Source organism: Zophobas morio, unplaced genomic scaffold (assembly GCF_036711695.1).
Source record: "Zophobas morio isolate AGI-343-1 ecotype UQ-CSIRO unplaced genomic scaffold, CSIRO_AGI_Zmor_V1 ptg000026l, whole genome shotgun sequence".
Classification (NCBI taxonomy): Eukaryota; Metazoa; Arthropoda; class Insecta; order Coleoptera; family Tenebrionidae; genus Zophobas; species Zophobas morio.
In genome coordinates this window covers 9,404,096-9,429,000 of record NW_026972131.1, presented here as the reverse complement: position 1 = coordinate 9,429,000, position 24,905 = coordinate 9,404,096, and the positions used below count along the sequence as shown (strand labels likewise).

Sequence of the window (24,905 nt, the reverse complement as noted above, 5' to 3'; positions counted from 1 at the left end):
GTTATCAATCGCTAAATACAAAAACATGTTTGGATTATATAACTTTTATGTTTAAAGATTATCATTTGCTTTATCGCACACAATATTTCAAAGTTGAATGAAAAAATAAACAGAACAAACATTTAATAATAATTTAGACTTCGTTGATGTGGCTACAAGGGGCCACGAAGGCATCGAACAATCCAATCGCGGCATCTTGAGTTTTCTGGCACTTGCAAGAAGCCACAGTCTCGGTTTTGACACAGCTTCTGAAGCCAGTAATTGTGCTAAAACAAAACTCTTTGGTTTCGGCCAAACCCGACTTAAACCCACTCACTTGCAAATTTCTGTCTTGGTTGGAATTTGCTCGGGATTGTTTTGCTCAATCAGACCGTTAACTTCCTCAATCACTGTGGCAAATTTCTTGTCACACTCTGTAGTCACATTACTCTCGTTTTCGGCGTCTACTATTGCGAATCCCCACAAACAAGGATTCGCTAGCTCTACAAACCAGAATTAAGACTAATTTTGACACGATTGTCTAGTTTACCAAAAATTGTCTCCCCGTTTTGTTTGCACAAAAAGTCGGCTACCGAAACCAGGCTCTTGAGGCCAAGTGTGGGCAAGCCTCTGGCTTTTGGGGGCAGACAATCGTCGACCACTTTGAACAAGGGGGCGGTGCAGTTAATGCTGGAGGTTTGGATTTGTTGGCAAATTGTCAACGCGTCGTCGACTTTGTCGTCGCATTCTACGAAGGATTTGATGGCTTCCTGAAAAAGGATTTTTAGTATGAAAAAACGGTGATTGATGGTTTTTTGCCTTTAGTTTGTTGGTAACTCCAGGGCAGTGTTGTTCCAATTTTTCTAGACCTTCGTCTACGTGTTCCTTGTTTTTGGATAGGAGCTTTTTGACGTGTTTCGATTTGACGGTGTCGATCACTTCTCCGCTGGAATCGCAGCGAAAGCTGCTGAAAACTGCGAAGAGTTAGATTTGACAAAAAAGTGACCAACTATAAAATAACAAAAAGGTAATTTTTTTACAAAAAATTTCTCACCGGAAAATAAGGCTAGTGCAACAAAGATGTACTTCATTTTGAAGGTTGTATTCAGTTGTGCAAGAATCTGGACAAAATGGCCTTATATAGGAATGCCCCACTCAAGTCATCTTAATTAGATAACTGCATTTGAATGATACTCGAGGTTATCGTTTTAAATGCAACAAAATGAAACGTCTGTAAATATTGATTTACTATATAATTTTTAGTAAGATATTTTAGCACTAAAATAAAAAAGGTTATAATTGCGATAAGTCAAGTCAAATAAAATTGATTATTTATAAATTTCTTTGTATATAATTTGTTAATTTTTAAATTTGTTCAAAAATTTGTTTGCAACTTGATTAATTGTATTTTTCATTTATAAATTTGTGTCTACAAAATTTGTTGACAGGTTTCTTAATTTTTTGTTTATTTATAAGTGTACTTTTCATACATTTTTTAATTTATAAATTGGTATATTATATAAATAAATTGTCGACAAATTTGTTTATTAATAAATTTGTTTACTTATAATTTGCTTATTTATAATTTTTTCCCAAATTTGTTTATAAATTTGTATAATTGCAAATTTGTTCAAAAAATTGCTTATAAATATGTTCAAAATCTATTAATTTAAAAATTTGTTAATGGATAATTTGTTTAATAAGAGAATTTCTTTATTTACGCATAAATTTGTTCATAAATTTCTTTATTTATGTATTTGTTTATGAGTTTGCTTATTTATGATTTCTTTCATAAATTTGTGTATAGATTTGTTTATTTATACATTTGTTTGTAAATTGTGTCTTTATACATTTGTTTATGAAACATTTTTTTATAAATTTGTTTATAAATATGTTTAAAAATGTTTTTATTTACAAATTTGTTAATCGATAATTTATTTGAGAAGAGAATTTGTTTAGTCAAGCATAAATTTATTTATTAAAAAATTTGTTTATAAATTTGAGCATACATTTTTTCATAAACTTCTTCATTTATAAATTTGTTTATATATTTGTTCATCTATCAATTTGTTTATCCATTTATTTATTAATAAACTTGTTTATAAATTTGTTCATAAATACATATATTTATAAATGTATTTATTTAAAAATTTGTTAATCGATATTTAAGACCAGAATTTGTTCATTCACATATACAAATTTGTTTATTAAAGAGTTTGTTTATAAATATGACCATATATTTGTTTATTTTTATATTTGTTTATAAATTTGTTTATGAGTTTGTTTATTTATGATTTTCTTCATGAATTTGTTTATCGATTTGTGTATTAAAAAATTTGCTTACTTATACAATTGTTTGTAAATTTGTGTCTTTATACATTTGTTTATCTAACTTTTCAACAACACTTGTCAATACACTTTTTTATTTATAATTTTTTCATAAATTTGTTTATATCTTTTGTTCATCTATCAATTTGTTTATACATTTATTTATTAATAAACTTGTTTATAAATTAGTTCATGAATATGTCTAAAATGTATTTATTTAAAAATTTGTCAATCGAAAATTTATTTAAGAAGAGATGTTGTTTATCAAAAAATTTGTTTATAAATTTGACCATAAATTCGTTCATGTATTTCTTTATTTATAAATTTGTTTATTTTTATATTTGTTCATAAATCTGTTTAAGAGTTTGTTTATTTATAATTTTTTTCATGACTTTGTTTATCGATTTGTTTATTCAAAAATTTGTTTGTAAATTTGTGTCTTTATACATTTACCTAACTTTTTGAACCACTTGTCAATACACTTTATTATTTATAATTTTTTCATAAATTTGTTTATATTATTGTTCATCTTTCAATTTGTTTATACATTTATTTATTAATAAACTTGTTTATAAATTTGTTCTTAAATATGTTTAAAAATATATTTGTTTAAAAATTTGTCAATCGATAATTTATTTAAGAAGAGATCTGCTTTATTAAAAAATTTGTTTATAAATTTGACCATAAATTCGTTCATGAACTTCTTTATTTATAAATTTGTTTATTTTTATATTTGTTCATAAATCGGTTTATGAGTTTGTTTATTTATAATTTTTTTTATGACTTTGTTTATCGATTTGTTTATTCAAAAATTTGCTTATTTACACAGTTGTTTGTAAATTTGTGTCTTTATACATTTGTTTATCTAACTTTTTGAACCACTTGTCAATACACTTTTTTATTTATAATTTTTTCATAAATTTGTTTATATTTTTGTTCATCTATCAATTTGTTTATACATTTATTTATTAATAAACTTGTTTATGAATTTGTTCATAAATATGTTTAAAAATATATTTATTTAAAAATTTGTCAATCGAAAATTTATTTAAGAAGAGATGTTGTTTATTAAAAAATTTGTTTATAAATTTGACCAAAAATTCGTTCATGAACTTCTTTATTTATAAATTTGTTTATTTTTATATTTGTTCATAAATCTGTTTATGAGTTTGTTGATTTATAATTTTTTTCATGACTTTGTTTATCGATTTGTTTATTCAAAAATTTGCTTACTTATACAATTGTTTGTAAATTTGTGTCTTTATACATTTGTTTATCTAACTCTTTGAACCACTTGTCAATACACTTTTTTATTTATAATTTTTTCATAAATTTGTTTATATCTTTGTTCATCTATCAATTTGTTTATACATTTATTTATTAATAAACTTGTTTATAAATTTGGTTATAAATATGTTTAAAAATATATTTATTTAAAAATTTGTCAATCGATATTTTATTTAAGAAGAGATCTTGTTTATTAAAAAAATTGTTTATAAATTTGAGCATAAATTTGTTCATAAACTTCTTTATACATAAATTTGTTTATTTTTATATTTGTTTATGAGTTTGTTTATTTATGATTTTTTTCATGAATTTGTTTATTCAGAAGTTTGTTTATTTATACATTTGTTTGTAAATTTATCTCTTTATACATTTGTTTATGAAATAATTTTTTATAAATTTGTTCATGAACTTCTTTATTCATAAATTTATTTACTTTTACAATTGTTTATAAATTTGTTTATGAGTTTGTTTATTTTGATTTTTTTCATGAATTTGTTTATTAAAAAGTTTGTTTATTTATACATTTGTTTATGAAATATTTTTTTATAAATTTGTCAATATATTTTTTCATTTATAATTTGTTCATAAATATGTTTAAAAATGAATTTATTTAAAAATTTGTCGATCGAAAATTTATTTAAGAAGATATCTTGTTTATTCAAAAATTTTTTTATAAATTTGAGCATAAATTTGTACATAAACTTCTTTATTGATAAATTTGCTTATTTTTATATTTGTTTATGAGTTTGTTTATTTATGATTTTTTTCATGAATTTGTTTATTCAGAAGTTTGATTATTATACATTTGTTTGTAAATTTATCTCTTTATACATTTGTTCATGAAATAATTTTTTATAAATTTGTTCATGAACTTCTTTATTCATAAATTTATTTACTTTTATAATTGTTTATAAATTTGTTTATGGGTTTGTTTCTTTTGATTTTTTTCATGAATTTGTTTATTAAAAAGTTTGTTTATTTATACATTTGTTTATGAAATATTTTTATATAAATTTGCCAATACATTTTTTCATTTATAATTTGTTCATAAATATGTTTAAAAATGAATTTATTTAAAAATTTGTTAATTCATAATTTATTTAAAAAGAGATATTGTTCATTAAAAAATTTGTTTATAAATTTGAGCATAATTTTGTTCATAAACTTCTTTATTGATAAATTTGTTTATTTTTATATTTGTTTATGAGTTTGTTTATTTATGATTTTTTTCATGAATTTGTTTATGCAAAAGTTTGTTTATTTATACATTTGTTTGTAAATTTATCTCTTTATACATTTGTTTAAGAAATAATTTTTTATAAATTTGTTCATGAACTTCTTTAATCAGAAATTTATTTACTTTTATAATTGTTTATAAATTTGTTTATGAGTTTGTTTATTTTAATTTTTTTCATGCATTTGTTTATTAAAAAGTTTCTTTATTTATACATTTGTTTATGAAATATTTTTTTTATAAATTCGTCAATACATTTTTTCATTTATAATTTGTTCATAAATATGTTTAAAAATGAATATATTTAAAAATTTGTTGATCGATAATTTATTTAAGAAGAGATTTTGTTTATTAAAAAATTTGTTTATAAATTTGAGATAAATTTGTTCATAAACTTCTTTATTGATAAATTTGTTTATTTTTATATTTGTTTATGAGTTTGTTTATTTATGATTTTTTTCATGAATTTGTTTATTCAAAAGTTTGTTTATTTATACATTTGTTTTTGAAACTTTTTTTTATAAATTTGTTAATACATTTTTTTATTTACAATTTTTTCATAAATTGGTTTATATATTTATTCTTCTATCAATTTGTTTATCCATTCATTTATTAAAAAAGTTGTTTATAAATTTGTCATAAATACGTTTAAAAATGTATTTATTTAAAAATTTGTTTATTCACGCATAAATTTGTTTATTAAAAAATGTGTTTATAAATTTGACCATAAATTTGTTCACAACCTTCTTTATATATAAATTTTGTTTATTTTTTATTTGTTTATTAATTTGGTCATGAGTTTATTTATTTATGATTTTTTTCATGAATTTGTTTATAGATTAGGTCATTCAAAAATTTGTTTATTTATACACTCGGTTTGTAAATTTGTGTCTTCTAATATTTGTTTATAAAACACTTTTTATAAATTCGTCCATGCATTTTTGTTTATAAATTTTTCATAAATTTGTTTATATATTTGTTGTCTATCAATTTGTTTACACATTTATTTATTAATATTTTTTTATATGGTTATTTGTTTATTAAAAATTTGTTTACAGATTTCTTTATTTATAAATTTATTTGAGCTTGCCTATTAATAAATTTGTTATTTATTAAAGTGTTAAAAAATTGTTTATAAATTGTTGATTATTTATAAATTTGTTTATACATAGACGTACTTTTTTAATAATAATAATAATAATAATAATAAACATATCCTTTATTGCCGAACAGTTGAAACTATTTACAGAACAATTATAAATCGACGTTAATTTATAAAATTGTTAAAAAGTTAGTTATAGATTGGTTTATAAATTAGCTTTTTTATAAAGTTGTTGATGAGCCTGTTTATTGATAAATTAGTTTATTAGACATTTGTTCATAAATTAGTTTATGGATAAATTTGTTAATTTGCTAGTTCGTTAAAAACTTGTTTATAAATTGATCATCTATAAATTAGTTTAAAAATTTGCTTATTCAGAAATTTATTTATTAACTAAAAATGCTTTTATAAGTTTATTCCTAAATTTGTTTATAAATTTATTTATAAAGCCGTTTATTAATAAATTTGACAATTAATAAATATGTTTATAAGTTGTAATTAACCACGGTAAAAGTACTTTTGATGATAGCCATATTTTTTGACACTAAAATTAGACAGTACTGGTCTGAATCGCCCTGTATTTTTGTATATAAATTTGTTACGAATTTATTTATAAATTTGTTTATAAATTTTTTTGTACTTACATTTGTTTATTTATATGTTAAATAAATCTAAATATTAATTTGAATTGTGCTCAATTTATTTAGGCAAAACGTCCATCACTCCTGAAACACAACCTACTAAATCCCGCTTCTTTGAAAAATTTTAAAATTAGATTTCGCGAAATTTTATATTTCATGTGATAACCTATAAACTAACAAAGTGTTTATCAGGATAGGATTCCAATTGCTGCGAGCAGAGGTCAAGTTCAACGCTAAGTAAATAATTCCACTTTAGAGTAATTGTGAAAAATCAAGGATGATTCATAAACCACGAGTACAGGAGCCTGTTGTTTTATAAAATTTAAATCGTGTTTACTGTTAAAAATTTTGAGGAAACATCATTATATATCACAATGAGCACCGATAGATAGACGGAAACGAGTGACCTATTTTTCGTACCCTAGGGGTCATGGAAGGTCGAAAAACATGATAGTGGCCATTCGTCCGATGGACCCTATTATAATACGACCTTCGTTTACGCAGATGAAATCAAACAACAGGAAAGTATTAACCATTTTATTTCAAATAAGTATATACAAATTATAGATGGATTCAAACATTATACTTCATTGATGTTGCTACAAGGAGCAATCAAAGCGTTGAAGAGTCCATTAGAGACATCTTTCGTCTTCTGGTTTTTACAAGTAGCGGCAACATCGCGTTGGATGCAGCTCCTCAAGCTGGTGGCAACACTGAAACCCACGTCATCCCATAACCCTTGTCCAAACATGTCTCAAAATACTCACGTGCAAATTTCAGACTGTGTAGGAATGTCGTCTTTACCTACATATTTATCAGCAAACTCATCTATCTTCTGTTCGCACTCATCATTTTCGGTAGTTTCTTCTGATTCTTCCCATAAGCATGGATTCGCCAGTTCTGCAAAAAACCTAATTACTATTTAGCTCTTGTAACTAACGCTATAACAACCGAAAATCGACTCTCCAGTTTGTTTGCATAGGAAATCAGCCACGGAGAGCACGCTCTTGAGAGCCAGAGTGGGCAGACCTTTGGCGTTTTGGGGAAGACAGTCGTCGATCACCTTGAGCAAGGGTGTGGTGCAGTTCAAGGTGTAGCTCTGGATGGCTTGACAAATCGTCAAGGAGTCGTCGACTTTGTCGTCACATTCCATGAAGGACTTGATGGCGGCTTTCAGTTTTTCGCTGACGCCGGGGCATTTTTCTTCGAGTTTTTCGAGGCCTTCGTCGAGGTGCTCTTTGTTTTGGGTGAGGAGCTTCTTGACGTGCTTGGATTTGACGCTATCGATGACTTCTTCACTGGAGTCGCACCTCACGCTGTTGATAACTGGAAATTATCAACAACGTGATAATGTTGTATTAAAAAATAATAAAAGTTTGAACTTACCAGCGAATAGGGCAAAAGCGACGAAAATGTACTTGTTCATGGTGGTCTTCTTTAACTCAATAGTTGCTCAACTTTGGAAAATATCTCTTTATATATGAAACCGCTACTGATTGTGCGATGAAACTATTCCAGATGTGAAAGGTTATCGTTTTTCAAAATAACAACACTCATTATGTAATGAGTAACAACTAATTATTATTTTTCATGGTTAAAATATTAATGTTCAGCTGTTTTAAGTCTAAATCAAACTCCAGGAAAAGTTAAAAATCGTTTTATTTTAAACAGATCAAAACCATATTTCATGTGCTGATGGTTTCAAAAATTATACTTCGTTGATGTTGCTACAAGGGGCAACCAAGGCATCAAAAAGCCCATTGGCGACGTCCTTCGTCTTCTGGTTCTTACAGTGAGCGCTAACATCTCTTCGTACGCAGCTCTTGTAGCCTGTGGCAAGACTGAAACCCCACATTCATCCACTACCCCATCCAACAACCCCCCAAAAATACTCACGTGCAAATTTCAGCCTGTGTTGGAATGTCGTCTTTACCCTCATATTTTTGAGTAAACTGATCTAACTTCTGTTCGCATTCATCATTTTCGTTTTCTTCCGAATCTTCCCACAGGCACGGATTCGCCAGTTCTGCAAAAACCTAATTACTATTCAGCTCTTGTAACCAACTCTCTGCCAACCGAAAATCGCCTCTCCAGATTGTTTGCACAAGAAATCGGCAACGGAAACCAAACTCTTGAGACCCAGAGTGGGAAGACCTTTGGCGTTTTGCGGAAGACAGTCGTCGATCACCTTAAGCAACGGTGCGGTGCAGTTCAAGGTGTAACTCTGGATGGATTCGCAAATCGTCAAGGAGTCGTCGACTTTGTCGTCACATTCCACGAAGGATTTGACGGCTGCTTTCAGTTTCGGGGTGACTCCGGGGCATTTTTGTTCCAGCTTGTCCAAGCCTTCGTCAAGGTGTTCCTTGTTTTGGTTGAGGAGCTTCTTGACGTGTTTGGACTTGACTTTATCGATGACTTCTTCGCTGGAATCGCACCTCACGCTGTTGATGACTGGAAATTATCAGCAGGTTTTGTTTTAAAAAATTATCGGTTTTTTAAAGGTTTTAACTTACCAGCGAATAGGGCAAAAGCGACGAAAATGTATTTGTTCATGGTGGTCGTTTTCAACTCAACTGTTGCTAAAAATTAAAATTGTCGCTTTATATATGAAACCGCCATCGATTATCCGATGCAATTATTCCATGCGCTGGTGTGAAAGGTTATCGTTTTTATAAAATAACAACACCCATTATATATAGATTAATATCTAACTCATTGTTTTTTATCGCTGAGTTCCTGGTGTTAGAAATAAAAGAAGCTGGTACGTTTTTATCTCAACTAGGAAAGTATTGCAAAATACTATTAGACAATAGCTAGTTTAAAGTTTTCTCGATGTTTCATAGCTAGTACAATTTGAAAAAGTACGTCCCCCGTTTACGTGTGTTTGTTTACTGTGGCGATTTTTAAACACGTAAGCTCCGAAAATGCTGGAATAATTGTGCTAAACAAAATTGGTCTGTACATCCCCACCATAAATTTGATGGCGTCATCTCCAAATTTGACTAAAGAAGCCATATCTGAATTCTCTGCCTCTAATTTACATGATTTATAATGATGAAATTAAAATTCTCAGTGTGTTTTTTTAAAGCTAAAGAATCTGGATGCACCCTAATTTCTTTTTTTTTTAATGTCAACAAATTCTCGGGGACCCCTACTGTGTTTTTTTAATGCCAAAGCGGAATCCCTAGTGTCTTTTTATTAATGGCAAAAAATCTCGGAGAACCTTAGTATGTTTATTTAATCTCAAACCAAACTCAGGGGTCCCTAGTGTCTTTTTTTAAATGCCAAAACTTTTCGGGAGCTCCCAGAGTCTTCTTTAAATGCCAACAATTTTTGAGAGACCCCAGTGCCATTTTAAACGCCAAAGAATCTCAGAAACCCATAGTCTATTTTTCTAAGTGCTAAAGAATCTCGGGGACTCTTTGTGGGTGTTTTTTTTTAATGCCAAAATGTTTAGGGAACCACTAGTGCGTTTTTTTTAATGCCAGAGAATCTCGAGAAATCATAATGTCTTTTTTTAGTGGCATAGAATGTCAGAGGTTCTTAGGGTCTTTTTTTAAATGCCAAAATTCTTCGGAACCTCCAGTGCCTTTTTAAATCTCGGAGATCTCTGGTGACATTTTTTGATACCAAATAAGAGCCTCGGAAACCCCTAGTGTATTTTAGTTCCAAAGAATCTCGGGGATCCTTAGTGTGTTTTTTTAAATGCTAAAGTATCTCGAGATTCCCTAGTGTCTTTTTTTTAATGGCAAAAAATTTCAGGGTTCTTAGGGACCTCTTTTTTGAAATGCCAAATAATCTTGGGAACCCTCATAATCTTTTTAAATGTCAAATACTTAATCTAGGGAAGCACTAATAGTGTGTTTCCTAAATTCAGAAGAATCTCGGATGCCAAACAGACGAGGTGATCCTTAGTGTCTTTTTCTAATTCCAAAAAATCTCGGAGAACCCTATTGTGTTTTTTTTAATGCCAAAGAGTTTCAGGAACCTCTAGTGCTTTTTTTTGAATACCTAAAAATCTCGGGGACCTTAGTGTCTTTTTTTAATATAAAACCAAACTCTGGGGTCCATAGTGCCTTTTTTTAAATGGCAAAACTTTTCGGGAGTTCTCAGTGTCTTTTTTTAAATGTCAAAGTTTCTCAGGGATCCCTAGTGTGCCTTTCCAAATGCCTAAGAATCTCGAGGAACTCTAGTGTCGTTTTTTTAATGTGTAAGAATCTCGGGACTTTCTAGTTTGTTTTTTTTACGTTAAAGAAACTCTGTGACTCCTAGTGACTTTTTTTTAAATGTCAAATAGTCTCGGAAACCCACAGCATCTTTTTTGTAATGTCAAGAATCTCGGGAGCCATTAGTGTCTTTTTTATGCCAAAGTATATCCAAAACCCATACTGCCTTTTTTTAATGCCAAAGATTCTCGGGTGTTCCTAGTGTCCATTTTTAAATGCCAAAAATTTTTGAGAGACCCCAGTGCCGATTTAAACGCCAAAGAATCTCAGAAACCCATAGTCTATTTTTCTAAGAGCTAAAGAATCTCGGGGACTCTTTGTGTGTTTTTTTTAATGCCAAAATGTTTAGGGAACCACTAGTGTGTTTTTTTTAATGCCAAAGAATCTCAGAAGGGTTCTACAGCCTTTTTTTTAATGCCAAAAAATCTCGAGAAACCATAATGTCTTTTTTTAGAGGCAAAGAATGTCAGAGGTTCTTAGGGTCTTTTTTTAAATGCCAAAATTCTTCGAAACCTCCAATACCTTTTTAGATCTCGGAGATCTCTGGTGTCTTTTTTTTTGATACCAAATAAGAGCCTTGGAAACCCCTAGTGTATTTTAGTTCCAAAGACTCTCGGGGATCCTTAGTGTGTTTTTTTTAAATGCTAAAGTGTCTCGAGAGTCCCTAGTGACTTTTTTTAAATGGCAAAAAATTTCAGGGGTCTCAGAGACCTCTTTTTTGAAATGCCAAATAATCTTGGGAAGCCCCATAACCTTTTTAAATGTCAAAGACTCTGGGGAAGCACTAATAATGTGTTTCCTAAATTCGGAAGAATCTCGGATGTCAAACAGACTAGGTGATCCCTAGTGTCTTTTTCTAATTCCAAAAAATCTCGGAGACCCCTATTGTGTTTTTTTTAATGCCAAAGAGTTTCAGGAACCTCTAGTGTTTTTTTTTTGAACACCTAAAAATCTCGGGAACCTTAGTGTCTTTTTTTAATATAAAACCAAACTCTGGGGTCCATAGTGCCTTTTTTTAAATGGCAAAACTTTTCGGGAGTTCTCAGTGTCTTTTTTTAAATGTCAAAAATTCTCAGGGTTCCCTAGTGTGTCTTTCTAAATGGCTAAGAAGCTCGAGGAACTCTAGTGTCGTTTTTTTAATGTGTAAGAATCCCGGGACTTTCTAGTTTGTTTTTTTTTATGCTAAAGAATCTCATTGACCCCTAGTGACTTTTTTTAAATGCCAAATAGTCTGGGAAACCCACAGCGTCTTTTTTTTAATGTCAAATAGTCTCGGAAACACACAGTGTCTTTTTCTTAATGTCAAGAATCTCGGGAGCCATTAGTGTCTTTTTTTATGCCAAAGTATCTCCAAAACCCATACTGCCTTTTTTTAATGCCAAAGATTCTCGGGAGTTCCTAGTGTCTATTTTTAAATGCCAAAAATTTTTGAGAAACTTCAGTGCCGTTTTAAACGCCAAAGAATTTCAAAAACCCATAGTCTATTTTTCTAAGTGCTAAAGAATCTCGGGGACTGTTTGTGTGTTTTTTTTAATGCCAAAATGTTTAGGGAACCACTAGTGTGTTTTTTTTAATGCCAAAGAATCTCAGAAGGGCTCTACAGCCTTTTTCTTAATGCCAAAAAATCTCGAGAAACCATAATGTCTTTTTTTAGAGGCAAAGAATGTCAGAGGTTCTTAGGGTCTTTTTTTAAATGCCAAAATTCTTCGAAACCTCCAATACCTTTTTAGATCTCGGAGATCTATGGTGTCTTTTTTTTATACCAAATAAGAGCCTCGGAAACCCCTGGTGTATTTTAGTTCCTAAGAATCTCGGGGATCCTTAGTGTGTTTTTTTAAATGCTAAAGTATCTCGAGAGTCCCTAGTGTCTTTTTTTTTAATGGCAAAAGTTTCAGGGGTCTTAGGGACCTCTTTTTTGAAATGCCGAATAATCTTTTGGGAACCCTCATAATCTAGTAGTGTGTTTTTTTTTAAAGCCAAAGAATCTCGGGAACCGTTGGTGTGTTTTTTTATATGCCAAAATGTCTTGAGAGCCTCTAGTGTATTTTCTAAGTGCCTAAGGAACTCGGGAGACCCTAGTGTCTTTTTTTTTAATACCCAAGCATGTCGAGGACCTAGGGACGGTATTTTTTTACAAATCAAAAATCTTGGTAACCCTCAGTATCTTTTAAATGTTAAAGAATCTCGGGAACATCTAGTTTATTTTTTATGTTGGACTGACCAACGAATAAGGGCAAAAGCGACGAAAATGTGTTTGTTTATGATGATCTTCTTTAACTCAATTGTTGCTCAACATTGGAAAATATCTCTTTATATATGACACCTCTACTGATTATGCGATGAAACTATTCCAGACATGGAAAGTCATCGTTTTTAAGCATAAATCAAACTCCAGGAAAAAGTTAAAAACCATTTTATTTTAAACAGATAAAAACCATATTTCATGTACAGATAGTTTCAAACATTACACTCATTAATGTTGCTACACGGTGCAACCACAGCATCAAGAAGTCCATTAACGACATCCCTCGTCTTCTGGTTCTTACAAAGACCGTCAACATCTCTCCGTACGCAGCTCTTGAAGCCTGTGGCAAGACTGAAACCCCACATTCATCCACTACCCAATCCAACAACCCCCCAAAATACTCACGTGCAAATTTCAGAGCGTGTCGGAATGTCGTCTTTACCTTCATAGTTTTCAATAAACTGATTTATCTTGTGTTTGCACTCATTATTTTCGTTAGTTTCTTCCGAATCTTCCAACAGACACGGATTCGCCAGTTCTGCAAAAACCTAATTACTATTCAACTCTTGTAACCAACGCTCCAACAACCGAAAATCGACTCTCCAGTTTGTTTGCACATGAAATCGGCCACGGAAAGCAGGCTCTTGACACCCAGAATGGGAAGACCTTTAGCGTTTTGCGGAAGACAGTCGTCGATCACCTGAAGCAACGGTGTGATGCAGTTCAAGGTGTAGCTTTGGATGGATTCGCAAATCGTCAAGGAATCGTCGAATTTCTCGTCACATTCGATGAAAGATTTGACGGCTGCTTTCAGTTTTGGGCTAACTCCGGGGCATGTTTCCTCCAGCTTTTCCAATCTTTCGTCAAATTTTTCCATGCTTTGAGTGAGGAGCGTTTTGACGTATTTGGGCTTGACTTCTTCGAGGACTTCTTGGCACCTCACGCTGATAAAAACTGGAAATTGTGTTAAAAAAATATATTTTTTCATAAATTTTGAACTTACCAGCGAATAGGGCAAAAGCGACGAAAATGTATTTGTTCATGGTGGTTGTCGTTGACTCAACTGTTGCTAAAAATTGGAAAATGTCGCTTTATATATGGAACCTCCATCGACTATCCATATGCAGTTATTCCATGCGGTGGTGTGAAAGATGATTATCATTTTTACGAAAAAACAACCATTATACGGGGTGATTCAGCCTAAATGATGAATGTAATTTGTGGTTGGCGACAACTCGAAATACATTATTCATTTATTCCTCGATTCACACTAGATTTCAAAAATATCATAAATCCACGATTGTGGTTTTAAAATCGTCAAAACAAAGTGTCACTGTCACGCATTACATTTAAACTAAAACTTGATGGGAATAGTTCTCAGAAAACGAACCTACTGTTTTTTTTTTAATGCCAAAGAGTCTCAAGTATCCCTGGTGTCTTTTTTTAACGCCAAAATATCTCGGGGACCCCTAATGTGTTTATTTTAATATCAAACCAAACTTAAGGATCCCTGGAATGTTTTTCTAAGTGTCACAGGATCTCGAGGACCTCTAGTGTTGTTTTTAAATGTCACAGAATCGCGGAACTTCCTAGTATATTTTTTTATACTAAAGAATCTCGGTGGCCCCTAGTGAGTCCTAGTGACGTTTTTTAAATGTCAAAAAGTCTCGGGAACCCACAGTGTCTTTTTTTAATGCCAAAGAATCTTGGTAACCAGTAGTGCCTATTTTTAATGCCAAAGATTCTCTTGAGTGCCTAGTGTCTTTTTTTAAGCGAATCGAGATTTAAAGAATTTCGGAAGCCTCTAGTCTATTTTTTAGTGTCAAATTATCCCGGGAGCTCCTAGTGTATTTTTTTAATTACCAAATAATCTCGGGGATACCTAGAGTGTTTTTTTCTAAATGCCAAATAGTCTCGGAAACCCCTAATGTGTTTCTTTAATGACAAAGCATCTCAGGGGCCACTAGTGTCTTTTTTTAAATACCAAAGAATCTCGGGGACCTCCCTAATGTCTTTTTTAAATGCCAAAAAAATCTCAGAAGCCGCCAGTGTCTTTTTAAATGCCAAAGAATCTCGGGGACCCTTAGAGTATATTTTTAAATGCCAAAGTGTCCCGGGAACCCCTAGTGCATTTTTTAAGTGACAAAGAATCTGGAGGGTCCTTAGTGTGTTTTTTAAATGCCAAAGTTTCCCGGAAACCCTTGTGTATTTTCTAAGGACCAAAGAATCTAGGGGACCCTTAGTGTGTGTTTTTTTAATGTCAAATCTCGGAGGAGCTCTACTGTCTTTTTTTAAATGCCAAAGAATGTCAGAAAACCCTAGTGTGGCAAAGAATGTGAAGGGTCCCTAGTGTCTTTTTTAAATGCCAAAAAATCTTAGGAACCCTGAGTGTCTTTTTAAATGCCAAAGAATCTCGAGCACCTATGGTGCAATTTTTTTTAAATGCTAAGATATGTCGGGAAACTCTTAATGTCTTAATTCCAAAGATTCTCGTGGATTCATGGTGTCTTTTTTTCAATTCCAAAAAATCTGAGGAGCCTCAGTGTATTTTAAAATGCCAAATAATCTCAAGGACATCTGGTGTAATTTTTTTTTCATACTAAGGTGTGTCGGGAAACCTTAGTGTCCTTTCTTAATTCCAAAGATTCTTGGGGATTCGTAGTACCTTGTTTTAAATGCCAAAAAATCTCGGGAGCCTCTAGATATTTTTCCTAATAGCAAATAATCTCGGAGATCTTAGTGCGTTTTTTTAATGCCAAATAGTCTATGAAACTCATAGTGTCTTCTTTTAATGTCAAAGTATGTAAGGGATCTCAAATACCTTTTTTTAAATGCCAAAGAATCTCGGGGACCCTTAGAGTGTTTTTTTAAATACCAAAGTGTCTCGGGAATCCCTAGCGTATTTTCTAAGGGCCAAAGAATCTTGGGGACCCTTAGAAAAAAATCTCCGGAGCCGCCAGTGTCTTTTTAAATGCCAAGAAATCTCAGGGACCCTTGGAGCGGTTTTTTTAAATGCCAAAGTGTCTCGGAAACCCCTAGTGTATGTTATAAATAGCAAATCTTGGAGATCTTAGTGCGTTTTTTTTTTAATGCGAAATACTCTAGAAACCCATAGTGTCTTCTTTTAATGCCAAAGTATGTCAGGGATCCCTAATGTCTTTTTTTAAATACCAAAAAATCTCCGTAGCCGCCAGTGTCTTTTTGAATACCGAGAAATCTCGGGGACCCTTTGAGTGTTTTTTGAAATGCCAAAGTGTCTCGGGAACCCCTAGTATATTTTCTAAGGGACAGAGAATCTAGGCGACTCATAGTGTGTATTTTATTTAATGTCAAATCTCGGAGGGACTCTGCTGTCTTTTTTTAAATGCCACAAAATCTCAGGAAACCCTAGTATATTTGTTTTTGTGGCAAAGATTGTCAAAGGTCCCTAGTGTCTATTTTAAATACTAAAAAATCTTAGGAGCCCCAGTGTCTTTTTAAATGCCAAAGAATCTCGAGCATCTCTGGTGTATTTTTTTTTTAATACAAAGATATATCGGGAAACCCAAGTATTTTCTAAGTGTCAAAGTATCTTGAAAACCCTTAGTGTCTTTTCTTAATGCCAAAGATTATTACTTGTTTATAATGCGCACATTCCTCTTTTTCCAAAATTAAAAACTGTAAGTTGTGCTTAATTTAGTGCTTTTACGTAAAAAACGCATAAATTAAACACTTAATACGACTGAAATCGAGAATGGATTAGGGTAGCGAGAGTAGTATATTTTTAAATTCCAAAGTATGTCGGGGATCCTTAATGTCTTTTTTTTTAAGTGGCGAAGGATCTCGGGGACCCTTAGAGTGTTTTTTTAAATGCCAAAGTGTCTCGGGAATTCCTAGTGTATTTTCTAAGTGCCAAAGAATCTGGACTTAATGTGTTTTTTTAAATGCCAAAGTGTCCCGGAAACCCCTAGCGTATTTTCTAAGGGACAAAGAATCTAGGGGACCCTTAGAAAAAAAAATCCGGAGCCGCCAGTATCTTTTTAAATGCCAAGAAATCTCGGGGACCCTTAGAGAATTTTTTTTTAATGCCAAAGTGTCTCGGGAACCCCTTGTATATTTTCTAAATAGCAAATCTTGGAGAACTTAGTGCGTTATTTTAATGCCAAATACTCTAGGAATCCCATAGTGTCTTCTTTTAATGCCAAAGTATGTCAGGGATCCCTAATATCTTTTTTTAAATGCCAAAAATTTCCAGAGCCACCAGTGTCTTTTTGAAAACCGAGAAATCTCGGACACCCTTTGAGTGTTTTTTGAAATGTCAAAGTGTCTCGGGAACCCCTAGTATATTTTCTAAGGGACAGAGAATCTAGGGGACTCATAGTGTATATTTTATTTAATGTCAAATCTCGGAGGGACTCTGCTATCTTTTTTTAAATGCCAGAAACTCCCAGGAACCCTTAGTGTTTTTTTTAGTGGCAAAGATTGTCAAAGGTCCCTAATGTATATTTTAAATACTAAAAAATCTTAGGAGCCACCAATGTCTTTTTAAATACCAAAGAATCTCGAGCATCTCTGGTGTAATTTTTTTTTAATACTAAGATATGTTGGGAAACCCAAGTGTATTTTCTAAGTGTCAAAGTATCATGAAAACCCTTAGTGTCTTTTCTTAATGCCAAAGATTATAGTAGATTTTTAAATGCCGAAGTATGTCAGGGATCCCTAATGTCTTTTTTTAAGTGCTAAAGAATCTCGGGGACCCTTAGAGTGTTTTTTTAAATGCCAAAGTGTCTCGGGAATTCCTAGTGTATTTTCTAAGTGCCAAAGAATCTGGACTTAATGTGTTTTTTTAAATGCCAAAGTGTCCCGGAAGCCCCTAGGGAACCCTTAGTGTGTGTGTTTTTTTTAATGCCAACTCTCGGAGGGACACTGCTGTTTTTTTTTAAATGGCAGAAAATCTCAGGAAACCATAGTGTTTTTTTTAGTGGCTAAGAATGTCAAGGGTCCCTAGTGTTTTTTTTTAAATAACAGAAAATCTCGGGAAATCATAGTGTGTTTTTGTAGTGGCAGAGGATGTTAAGGTTTTCTTGTGTCTTTTTTAAATGCCAAAAAATCTTAGGAGCCCCCAGTGTTTTTTTAAATGCCAAAGAATCCCGAGGATCTCTGCCGTCATTTTTTTATGCTAAGGTGTTTTGGGAGACCCTTGAGAATTTTTTAAATTCCAAAGAAGCTGGGGAACCTTAGTGTTTTTTTTTTAATATCAAAGTATCTAGTGACTTTTTTTAAATGTACAAGAAGTAGTTTCTAATGCCAAAGAAGCTCGTGTTTTTTAAGAACATGAAACAATCTCGGCAACCTCTAATGTTTTTTTTTTTAAGAATTTGAAAGAAGCCCAATTTTTTGACCGCTGTAAACGAACTTTGATGTAGTATAGGGTCTATTTTGCTTTAAAACATCGATAAGAGAATCCAAATTAAAGATCAACATAAAATAATAATACAGGAAAGAGTTAAGAACCATTTCATTTTAAACATACACCATCCAAAATTTTTTTATGTACAAACAATATCAAACTTTACACTGCGCTGAGATTCCTACAAGGAGACATCAAAGCCTCAAAAAGCCCATAAACGACATCCTTCGTCTTCTGGTTCTTACAACCACCCCCAAGACCGTCTCGGATACACTCCATGTAGCTATTGGCAACCCTAAAACCAACGAACTCATCCCACAACCCCGTCCGACCACCCCAAAAATACTCACGCGCAAGTTTCAGCCTTCGTCGGACCATGTTCACTCTGTGCATACTTTCCCACAAACTGATTCACCTTCTCCTCGCACACTTGATCACTTTGCTCCGGAGGCTCCCAAAAGCACGGATTCGCCAGTTCTGCAAAAACCCAATTATCAACGAGTCCTCGCAACCAAAGCTCCAACAACCGAAAATCGACTCTCCGGTTTGCTTGCACAAGAACCCGGCAACGGAAACCAGAGCTTTGAGAGCCATAGTGGGAAGAGCTCTGGCCATTGGCGGCAGACAGTCGTCGAACACCCGAATTAGTTGCTTGGTGCAGTTCAGGTTTGAAGTTTCGATGGTTTGGCAAATGGTCAAAGAGTCGTCGGATTTGTCGTCACATTGCTGGTACGCTTTGATCCCGGCTTTGAGCTTCTGGGTCACGCCTGGGCATTGTTGTTCGAGCTTTCCGAGGCCCGCCTTGATGTAGTGTTTGTTTTCGGCAAGGAGCTTTTTGACCTGTTTGGACTTGACGTTGTCGATGATGTCTTCGCTGGAGTCGCTTCTGACGCTGTCGATAACTGCAAATTAAAAATTATTAAAGTGATTTTTAATTTTTTTTTTGGACTTACCAACGACTAGGGCAAAAGCGACGAAAATGTATTTGTTCATCTTGTTCAGCTCGACTGTTGCCCAAAATTTTAAGATATCTCTTTATATAAGAAACCACCTCTAGTTATTATCGAATTAAATTTAGGTGAAAGGTTATCGATTTTGCAATGTAAATACACTACATTGTATGGTATTTTTTATTGCTTTTCGACGTTTCGTATTTACAAAAAATAAAATCACGTTGAACTGTCTAAATAGTTGTTTATTAAAAACACAGATAGTATGTATTCCAAAAATTAAACTTCGTTAATGTGACTACAAGGTGCCACAATGGCGTCGAAGAGCCCAAGCACCGCATCCTGGGTCTTCTGGTTCTTGCACTGCTTATGGACATCTTCTTTCAGACAAGTCCTCAAGCTAGTGGCAGTGCTGTAAACCAAAACCCGTTACTACCATTCGACCACACCGCCGTAGTTCCAGAATACTAACCTACAAATTTCGCTCTGTGTGGGAATAGTATTTTCGTCGCCGAATTTTTCAGCCAACGCCACTGCTTTCTTTTCGCATTCATTCTCCGTCTCTTCGCCTCCTTCCGTTTCGTCGTCCTCCCATAAGCACGGATTCACCAGTTCTAGACAAACAAATCAGCTGAGTTAGCTCAACGTAGTACCAACGTACCAAAAATGCTCTCTCCGGTTTGTTTGCACAAGAAATCAGCTACAGAAAGCAGACTCTTGACACCCAACGTGGGCAAACCCTTAGCTTTCTGGGGCAAACAACCATCCACCACGTCCAGCAAGGGTTTCGTACAATTCAAAGTGTGGCTTTGAATTGCGTGACAAATAGTCAAAGAGTCGTCGACTTTGTCGTCGCATTCTTGGAACGACTTGATGGCGTGCTAAAAACGAGTTGGGTTAGAGTTGGCTACGATTCCAACAAAACCTACTTTCAACTTATCGCCAACTCCCGGGCAATGTTTCTCCAATTTCTCTAACCCTTCGTCCAGGTGCTCTTTGTTTTTTGTCAGGAGTTTTTTGACATGTTTTGACTTGACGTTTTCTATGACTTCTTCGCTGGAGTCGCAAAGGGCGCTGTTAATAACTAAAGGAAACAAATTTGACAAAAAGTACAAACTAGAGTTTCACTCACCAGCAAAAATGGCAAAGACGACGAACACTAACTTCATGATGATTTTGTTGTCTCAAAAGATACACTTAAATGCAGACTTGATGCGTTCTCTTTATATAAGTGTGTTCACGATTGCAACAAAAAAATATTACTTATTTATGAAAAAAGGTTATCGGCGATTATTCAACGTACAAACATATTTATCATCATTTTTCGTTAATTAACTTCTTCATTATTATCTTTACGCACTGTATCTTTTCAATGTACATTTATACTAAAATCAAAATATTGTTTCTTTATTTCATAACAAAACAGACAAACCTGACTTAAGTAGACAAGGTGTAAACGAGAACTGTGATTCGTCGTTTCGTGGACTTTAAGAACAATTCCAAGTCTACTTAAATCAATGTAGGTACGTGATGTTTTTAATAAAAATTACTATAATTGTTTAATCAAAAGTCTGGTGTTTCCCAAGAAACGAGATAATGCCCAGACTGCTGAATTAACATTTCCATATCTTATCCAAAATGTCGACTGATGCAAGTTTTTAGCAGATAAGTGATGCAGTTTTTCACAAATCCACTTAATGTTTAAACAATAGTGTTGATGATATTTTCTAGAAAAATATACCAATATTTTTCGTTTTAATGTTTGTTTACTGCAAAGTCAATTTTTATATTTACATAATTGTTAAACAAAATAACAATATTAGATACACTGAAGTTCATCAGGTTATAGGTTACAATTAAAAACACAGATATAACAATGTTTTCGAAACAATTTGACACAAAAATAATATTCGATTGTAAATATAGTGTCAAAAACACATCCAAGAACATTTTTATCTCCCTTTATCTGCGAGTTTTTTATTCCTTGCATGCTAATTTTGTTTTATTTTTCGTGGCAATATTTCAAACTTCACCTCTGTTTTCAATTAAACTTTATCAACTTTATCAATTTATTGTTTATAAATTCGTACCAAAATAGGCGTCTTATTAACATCTCGACCTTTAAACTTTGTGACTGCAATGAACTCCTGACCAGGACGAGTCACAATATTTGTAAATTTTTCTTCAATTAGCTGGAAAAGTTTGTTGAATTTATTGTGGAACATTTTTGCGAAAAGATGTAAGCAAACACATAAATTACGAATAAGTCAAAGATTACTGTGAAAGTTTGCCATAGTTTTGATTTAATTATCATTTACTATCAGATTTGGCTATTACCTTAATTAATAATAAAATTAGTTTGAAGGCAGTGATGACCACTGTGCACAAGTTGGTAATGTTGGTTGCCTATATAATTGTGTGTAAATAATAAAATAATGAAACGGAACCAAAATTCAAACAGTAAAAGTTTATTTAAGCATTATTATGATTACTAGAAAGTGTAAAAGAACATAAATTACAATTATTAAAACAGTTCACTACAAATCATAACCTCAATTTGAACGTTGGCGTATTGCTGGTTGCATAACCAAAATTAATTTTGAATCAAACCTAACGTTTTGTCTGTCAAAAACATATCAACCTCAATTTATTGCATAATTGTGTCAATGAAATGTTGGGTAACTAGTATTTCAAACATGCACAGTATCAAGGATTTATTTTAAAAATTGGGAGCAATGTTGGTTGCATAACTTAGCAAATATTAAGTCTGAATTAATTTATATTTACAACCAGTACAACAGATTCACAACGATATAATCTGACAGAGATTCTATGAATTTTTATTTATTTAAATATATTACACAGTCATAGCTAAAATACGCTAAAAAATCACTCATGACTCATATTGTTAAAATTATATTTGATTCATAATTTTAAACCACTTCGTCTACTAAAAAGCTTCCACCACCTCGTTGACGGTGTTGTACTCAATCTGGTTACTCCCACGATTGTTGCATGGGGCAGTAAGAGCGTCAAACATCCCCATGAACGACTCCCTGGTGATTCCATTCCCACAAGACTCCTGCAGATGGTTATGCAGACACGGCTTCATCGACTGCGCCAATTCGCAGATCTCGGTCTTAGTCGGCGGCTTATTCTTGAACTGTTGCAACTTCGTCCTCACTCTGCGTTCGCACCTCATCGAACGATAATTATTCTTGAAGATACACGTGTTGGCGAATTCTGCAAAAATCAGTTAAAATCGCACTTAAACACCTACCACTACTCACCGAAGATGTGCTCGCCGTCGACCTTGCAGACGTAAGCCACCCCGGAATTGATCGCCTCGAACACCAGTCTCGGAATTTCTCTGGATTCTTCAGGCAGGCAGCTTTCGAACAACTCGATGAACGGCTTCGAGCACCGCAGGAAGTGGTTTTTGATAGCGGAGCAAGCCGTTTCGGCGTTCTCGTCGACTTCGTTAGAGCATTGTTTGAGCTTAGTTAGGGCTTCCTGGAACGTTGGGGTGAGAAGGGGTTGTGTGAAAGGGGAGACTTACGTCTAGTTCGTCGTCTTTTCCGGGGCAGATGCTTTCCATTTGGGTGCGAAGGCGCTCAATCTGGCTGCGTTCTCGCAGGTATTGCATGTATTTGGAGGTACTCATGCTGGTGTCGGAGGTGCGGTAGGACGGGGAAAGGTAGCATGTTGCTACATTGATGACTGGAAAAATGGTCAAATTTTATTCTACGTTTCGGAAAATATGGCGCCAGGAGATAGCTTGAGGTCAATTTGATAACTGAACTTTGAATCATGCGCCAATGATGGTGAAATCGATTTTTAGAAAGGTTTACAACCCCTTTTTGAATTTTTTTGATTTCTTTTTCAGATCATTTATTTTAACCGTAGAAGTAGCATAAAAATATTTACCCGCAAATAGTCCGATAATAGCGACAACGATTTTCATTTTGAAACTCTTTGATAAGCTTGTTAACACCAACTAAAAATTTCCGGCACAAGCATGTGTATTTATAATGTGTGCTGCACCATGTTTATGTTTATGGAAGATAACATGTAATTATAAGCATGATCACCGACTCCATCCATGTGTAGGGTCACCCAGTGATAATAATTCTTGGATTTGTTTATAAAATTAAGAAATTATCACCAACACGAAAAACCCAGCAACTGCGTCACTTTTGAAAACACATATAAATCTAATTAGTTTTTCCTTTTTAGTTAGAAACAAAATTTGAATAGCAAGCAATTCCAATTTCTAAATTGGTTTTCATTTCGTTTTGTGTGAATCAAGTAATGAATATCAAAATTAAAGCAACGAATTAAGTCCCCAGTGAAAATTTCGACGTGGCTGATTATCCCCTCAGGACTTCACTGTCAAAGGCAAAGTCAAAAGCGTATAACGATAAAGATTTGAAAAACATCACTCTTATCGAAATGTTTGTGTTTCACAACTTGCTACGAAACGGTTTTATTGTGGCAAAATTAACACTAGTCCTTGGAATTTTCAGCTACTCACTTCGCCAAGAACTTAAGTGCTTTTATCAATCAGGGTCTGATCAATATTTTAAAGTCAAACTGACTTTGAACACCACGATGTCGGTAATAATGACTTTATTTTTGATAATCAGTACAATAAAGTCACTGCAAGACAAACATAGCGTGGACTACAGTACAGGGTGGCCACAAATACTTATTTTTCATGTGACTGGGCGTATCGTTTTTGACGTTACGAGTCAAGACGATTGGGCCCGAACGTTACAAACACAACTGATTATTTATGTTGGCGAATTTACACTGTGTGTGTTATTTATGGATATGTTCAAATTTTTATTAAGTATAAGAAAATCGATAAATTCGATCAATGAGGAAACAAAGCAGCTGTCAGTATTAGTAAAGGAGCAACAATTTAACCACTTCAAGTTGCAAAATGTGGACAATTTAATTCATAAACACAACGAGTGTTTAGAAATGATCGAATCATTCAACTCCGTTTATGGTGTCCAAATTATCCTGACAATTTCAACCGTGTGTGGTCACTTGGTGCAAAGTGTCCACACTGTATACAACGAAAACGAAGTGCACAACAAACACCACTTGCGTATTATTTGTGCAAAAATTTGGCTTTGTGTTTCATATACGGTGAGCCACACTTAACAATTTTGATTTTTTTTTATTTCAAAAAAATTTTTTAGGTGCTTTCGTTCATATTGGCACATTTATGTTGTGTCATATTTCTAGCCTGCAAAAAAACTTCTATTATTTGCTACGAAATTTTGCTGCATTTGTCTGAAAAAGAAGACGAACTTCGTTCCACTATAAGAAACATTTTTTTGGTTATCTGTCAAATTAATCATCGGAATTTCAATTTCACAGCTGGGGGATGTTTCAGAGTTAACTACACCATGGTCTTTTCCATCTACGGAATCATAATTTCGTCTGTAATGATATTCACTTAATCTTATATTCTTATATTTTGCCTTTTTTTCTTAATATGTGTAGTCACCTT

At 32.9% G+C, this 24,905-nt stretch overlaps 7 protein-coding genes across 7 annotated transcripts; all 7 read right to left on the bottom strand.

Annotated features, from left to right (window-relative positions):
• Positions 1-28: 28 nt before the first annotated feature.
• LOC135136251 (uncharacterized) lies at positions 29-1,097 on the bottom strand. Its single transcript, XM_064065449.1, has 5 exons — positions 1,034-1,097; positions 799-953; positions 530-749; positions 317-482; positions 29-266 (listed from the first exon to the last, which is right to left on the bottom strand). Exons 1-5 carry the CDS (start codon positions 1,068-1,070, stop codon positions 134-136), a joined length of 711 nt encoding a protein of 236 aa, XP_063921519.1. The 5' UTR covers positions 1,071-1,097; the 3' UTR covers positions 29-133.
• Positions 1,098-7,094: 5,997 nt separating this feature from the next.
• LOC135136552 (uncharacterized) lies at positions 7,095-8,058 on the bottom strand. The gene is made up of 4 exons (XM_064065890.1): positions 7,958-8,058; positions 7,523-7,897; positions 7,339-7,471; positions 7,095-7,284 (listed from the first exon to the last, which is right to left on the bottom strand). Exons 1-4 carry the CDS (start codon positions 7,995-7,997, stop codon positions 7,152-7,154), a joined length of 681 nt encoding a protein of 226 aa, XP_063921960.1. The 5' UTR covers positions 7,998-8,058; the 3' UTR covers positions 7,095-7,151.
• A 155-nt stretch (positions 8,059-8,213) lies between these two features.
• LOC135136553 (uncharacterized) lies at positions 8,214-9,145 on the bottom strand. The gene is made up of 4 exons (XM_064065891.1): positions 9,085-9,145; positions 8,648-9,022; positions 8,468-8,597; positions 8,214-8,412 (listed from the first exon to the last, which is right to left on the bottom strand). Exons 1-4 carry the CDS (start codon positions 9,122-9,124, stop codon positions 8,280-8,282), a joined length of 678 nt encoding a protein of 225 aa, XP_063921961.1. The 5' UTR covers positions 9,125-9,145; the 3' UTR covers positions 8,214-8,279.
• A 4,109-nt stretch (positions 9,146-13,254) lies between these two features.
• On the bottom strand, positions 13,255-14,085 carry LOC135136052 (uncharacterized). Its single transcript, XM_064065180.1, has 4 exons — positions 14,046-14,085; positions 13,631-13,996; positions 13,448-13,580; positions 13,255-13,393 (listed from the first exon to the last, which is right to left on the bottom strand). Exons 1-4 carry the CDS (start codon positions 14,083-14,085, stop codon positions 13,255-13,257), a joined length of 678 nt encoding a protein of 225 aa, XP_063921250.1.
• A 4,437-nt stretch (positions 14,086-18,522) lies between these two features.
• Positions 18,523-19,500, bottom strand: LOC135136254 (uncharacterized). The gene is made up of 4 exons (XM_064065452.1): positions 19,385-19,500; positions 18,959-19,333; positions 18,782-18,908; positions 18,523-18,726 (listed from the first exon to the last, which is right to left on the bottom strand). The coding sequence occupies exons 1-4, from the start codon at positions 19,422-19,424 to the stop codon at positions 18,594-18,596; spliced, it is 675 nt and encodes a 224-aa protein (XP_063921522.1). The 5' UTR covers positions 19,425-19,500; the 3' UTR covers positions 18,523-18,593.
• Positions 19,501-19,605: 105 nt separating this feature from the next.
• On the bottom strand, positions 19,606-20,624 carry LOC135136253 (uncharacterized). The gene is made up of 5 exons (XM_064065451.1): positions 20,514-20,624; positions 20,311-20,465; positions 20,043-20,262; positions 19,854-19,995; positions 19,606-19,793 (listed from the first exon to the last, which is right to left on the bottom strand). The coding sequence occupies exons 1-5, from the start codon at positions 20,548-20,550 to the stop codon at positions 19,661-19,663; spliced, it is 687 nt and encodes a 228-aa protein (XP_063921521.1). The 5' UTR covers positions 20,551-20,624; the 3' UTR covers positions 19,606-19,660.
• Positions 20,625-22,205: 1,581 nt separating this feature from the next.
• Positions 22,206-23,419, bottom strand: LOC135136252 (uncharacterized). Its single transcript, XM_064065450.1, has 4 exons — positions 23,309-23,419; positions 22,941-23,101; positions 22,672-22,894; positions 22,206-22,624 (listed from the first exon to the last, which is right to left on the bottom strand). The coding sequence occupies exons 1-4, from the start codon at positions 23,343-23,345 to the stop codon at positions 22,332-22,334; spliced, it is 714 nt and encodes a 237-aa protein (XP_063921520.1). The 5' UTR covers positions 23,346-23,419; the 3' UTR covers positions 22,206-22,331.
• Positions 23,420-24,905: the final 1,486 nt, after the last annotated feature.

What these genes read in the sequence shown, in the direction of transcription:
- LOC135136251 (XM_064065449.1), bottom strand. Translation starts at nt 1,070, where the DNA reads ATGAAGTACATCTTTGTTGCACTAGCCTTATTTTCCG. An exon ending in GAGTTACCAACAAACTAAAG is followed by an intron (nt 750 to 798) that starts GCAAAAAACCAT and finishes ATCCTTTTTCAG; the next exon opens with GAAGCCATCAAATCCTTCGT. An exon ending in ACCAAGACAGAAATTTGCAA is followed by an intron (nt 267 to 316) that starts GTGAGTGGGTTT and finishes GTTTTGTTTTAG; the next exon opens with CACAATTACTGGCTTCAGAA.
- LOC135136552 (XM_064065890.1), bottom strand. Translation starts at nt 7,997, where the DNA reads ATGAACAAGTACATTTTCGTCGCTTTTGCCCTATTCGCTG. An exon ending in CGCTTTTGCCCTATTCGCTG is followed by an intron (nt 7,898 to 7,957) that starts GTAAGTTCAAAC and finishes GATAATTTCCAG; the next exon opens with TTATCAACAGCGTGAGGTGC. An exon ending in ACACAGTCTGAAATTTGCAC is followed by an intron (nt 7,285 to 7,338) that starts GTGAGTATTTTG and finishes CGTGGGTTTCAG; the next exon opens with TGTTGCCACCAGCTTGAGGA.
- LOC135136553 (XM_064065891.1), bottom strand. Translation starts at nt 9,124, where the DNA reads ATGAACAAATACATTTTCGTCGCTTTTGCCCTATTCGCTG. An exon ending in CGCTTTTGCCCTATTCGCTG is followed by an intron (nt 9,023 to 9,084) that starts GTAAGTTAAAAC and finishes GATAATTTCCAG; the next exon opens with TCATCAACAGCGTGAGGTGC. An exon ending in ACACAGGCTGAAATTTGCAC is followed by an intron (nt 8,413 to 8,467) that starts GTGAGTATTTTT and finishes GTGGGGTTTCAG; the next exon opens with TCTTGCCACAGGCTACAAGA.
- LOC135136052 (XM_064065180.1), bottom strand. Translation starts at nt 14,085, where the DNA reads ATGAACAAATACATTTTCGTCGCTTTTGCCCTATTCGCTG. An exon ending in CGCTTTTGCCCTATTCGCTG is followed by an intron (nt 13,997 to 14,045) that starts GTAAGTTCAAAA and finishes CACAATTTCCAG; the next exon opens with TTTTTATCAGCGTGAGGTGC. An exon ending in ACACGCTCTGAAATTTGCAC is followed by an intron (nt 13,394 to 13,447) that starts GTGAGTATTTTG and finishes GTGGGGTTTCAG; the next exon opens with TCTTGCCACAGGCTTCAAGA.
- LOC135136254 (XM_064065452.1), bottom strand. Translation starts at nt 19,424, where the DNA reads ATGAACAAATACATTTTCGTCGCTTTTGCCCTAGTCGTTG. An exon ending in CGCTTTTGCCCTAGTCGTTG is followed by an intron (nt 19,334 to 19,384) that starts GTAAGTCCAAAA and finishes TTTAATTTGCAG; the next exon opens with TTATCGACAGCGTCAGAAGC. An exon ending in AACCGGAGAGTCGATTTTCG is followed by an intron (nt 18,909 to 18,958) that starts GTTGTTGGAGCT and finishes GGGTTTTTGCAG; the next exon opens with AACTGGCGAATCCGTGCTTT.
- LOC135136253 (XM_064065451.1), bottom strand. Translation starts at nt 20,550, where the DNA reads ATGAAGTTAGTGTTCGTCGTCTTTGCCATTTTTGCTG. An exon ending in GAGTTGGCGATAAGTTGAAA is followed by an intron (nt 20,263 to 20,310) that starts GTAGGTTTTGTT and finishes ACTCGTTTTTAG; the next exon opens with CACGCCATCAAGTCGTTCCA. An exon ending in AACCGGAGAGAGCATTTTTG is followed by an intron (nt 19,996 to 20,042) that starts GTACGTTGGTAC and finishes TTGTTTGTCTAG; the next exon opens with AACTGGTGAATCCGTGCTTA.
- LOC135136252 (XM_064065450.1), bottom strand. Translation starts at nt 23,345, where the DNA reads ATGAAAATCGTTGTCGCTATTATCGGACTATTTGCGG. An exon ending in GAAAAGACGACGAACTAGAC is followed by an intron (nt 22,895 to 22,940) that starts GTAAGTCTCCCC and finishes CCAACGTTCCAG; the next exon opens with GAAGCCCTAACTAAGCTCAA. An exon ending in CGACGGCGAGCACATCTTCG is followed by an intron (nt 22,625 to 22,671) that starts GTGAGTAGTGGT and finishes TGATTTTTGCAG; the next exon opens with AATTCGCCAACACGTGTATC.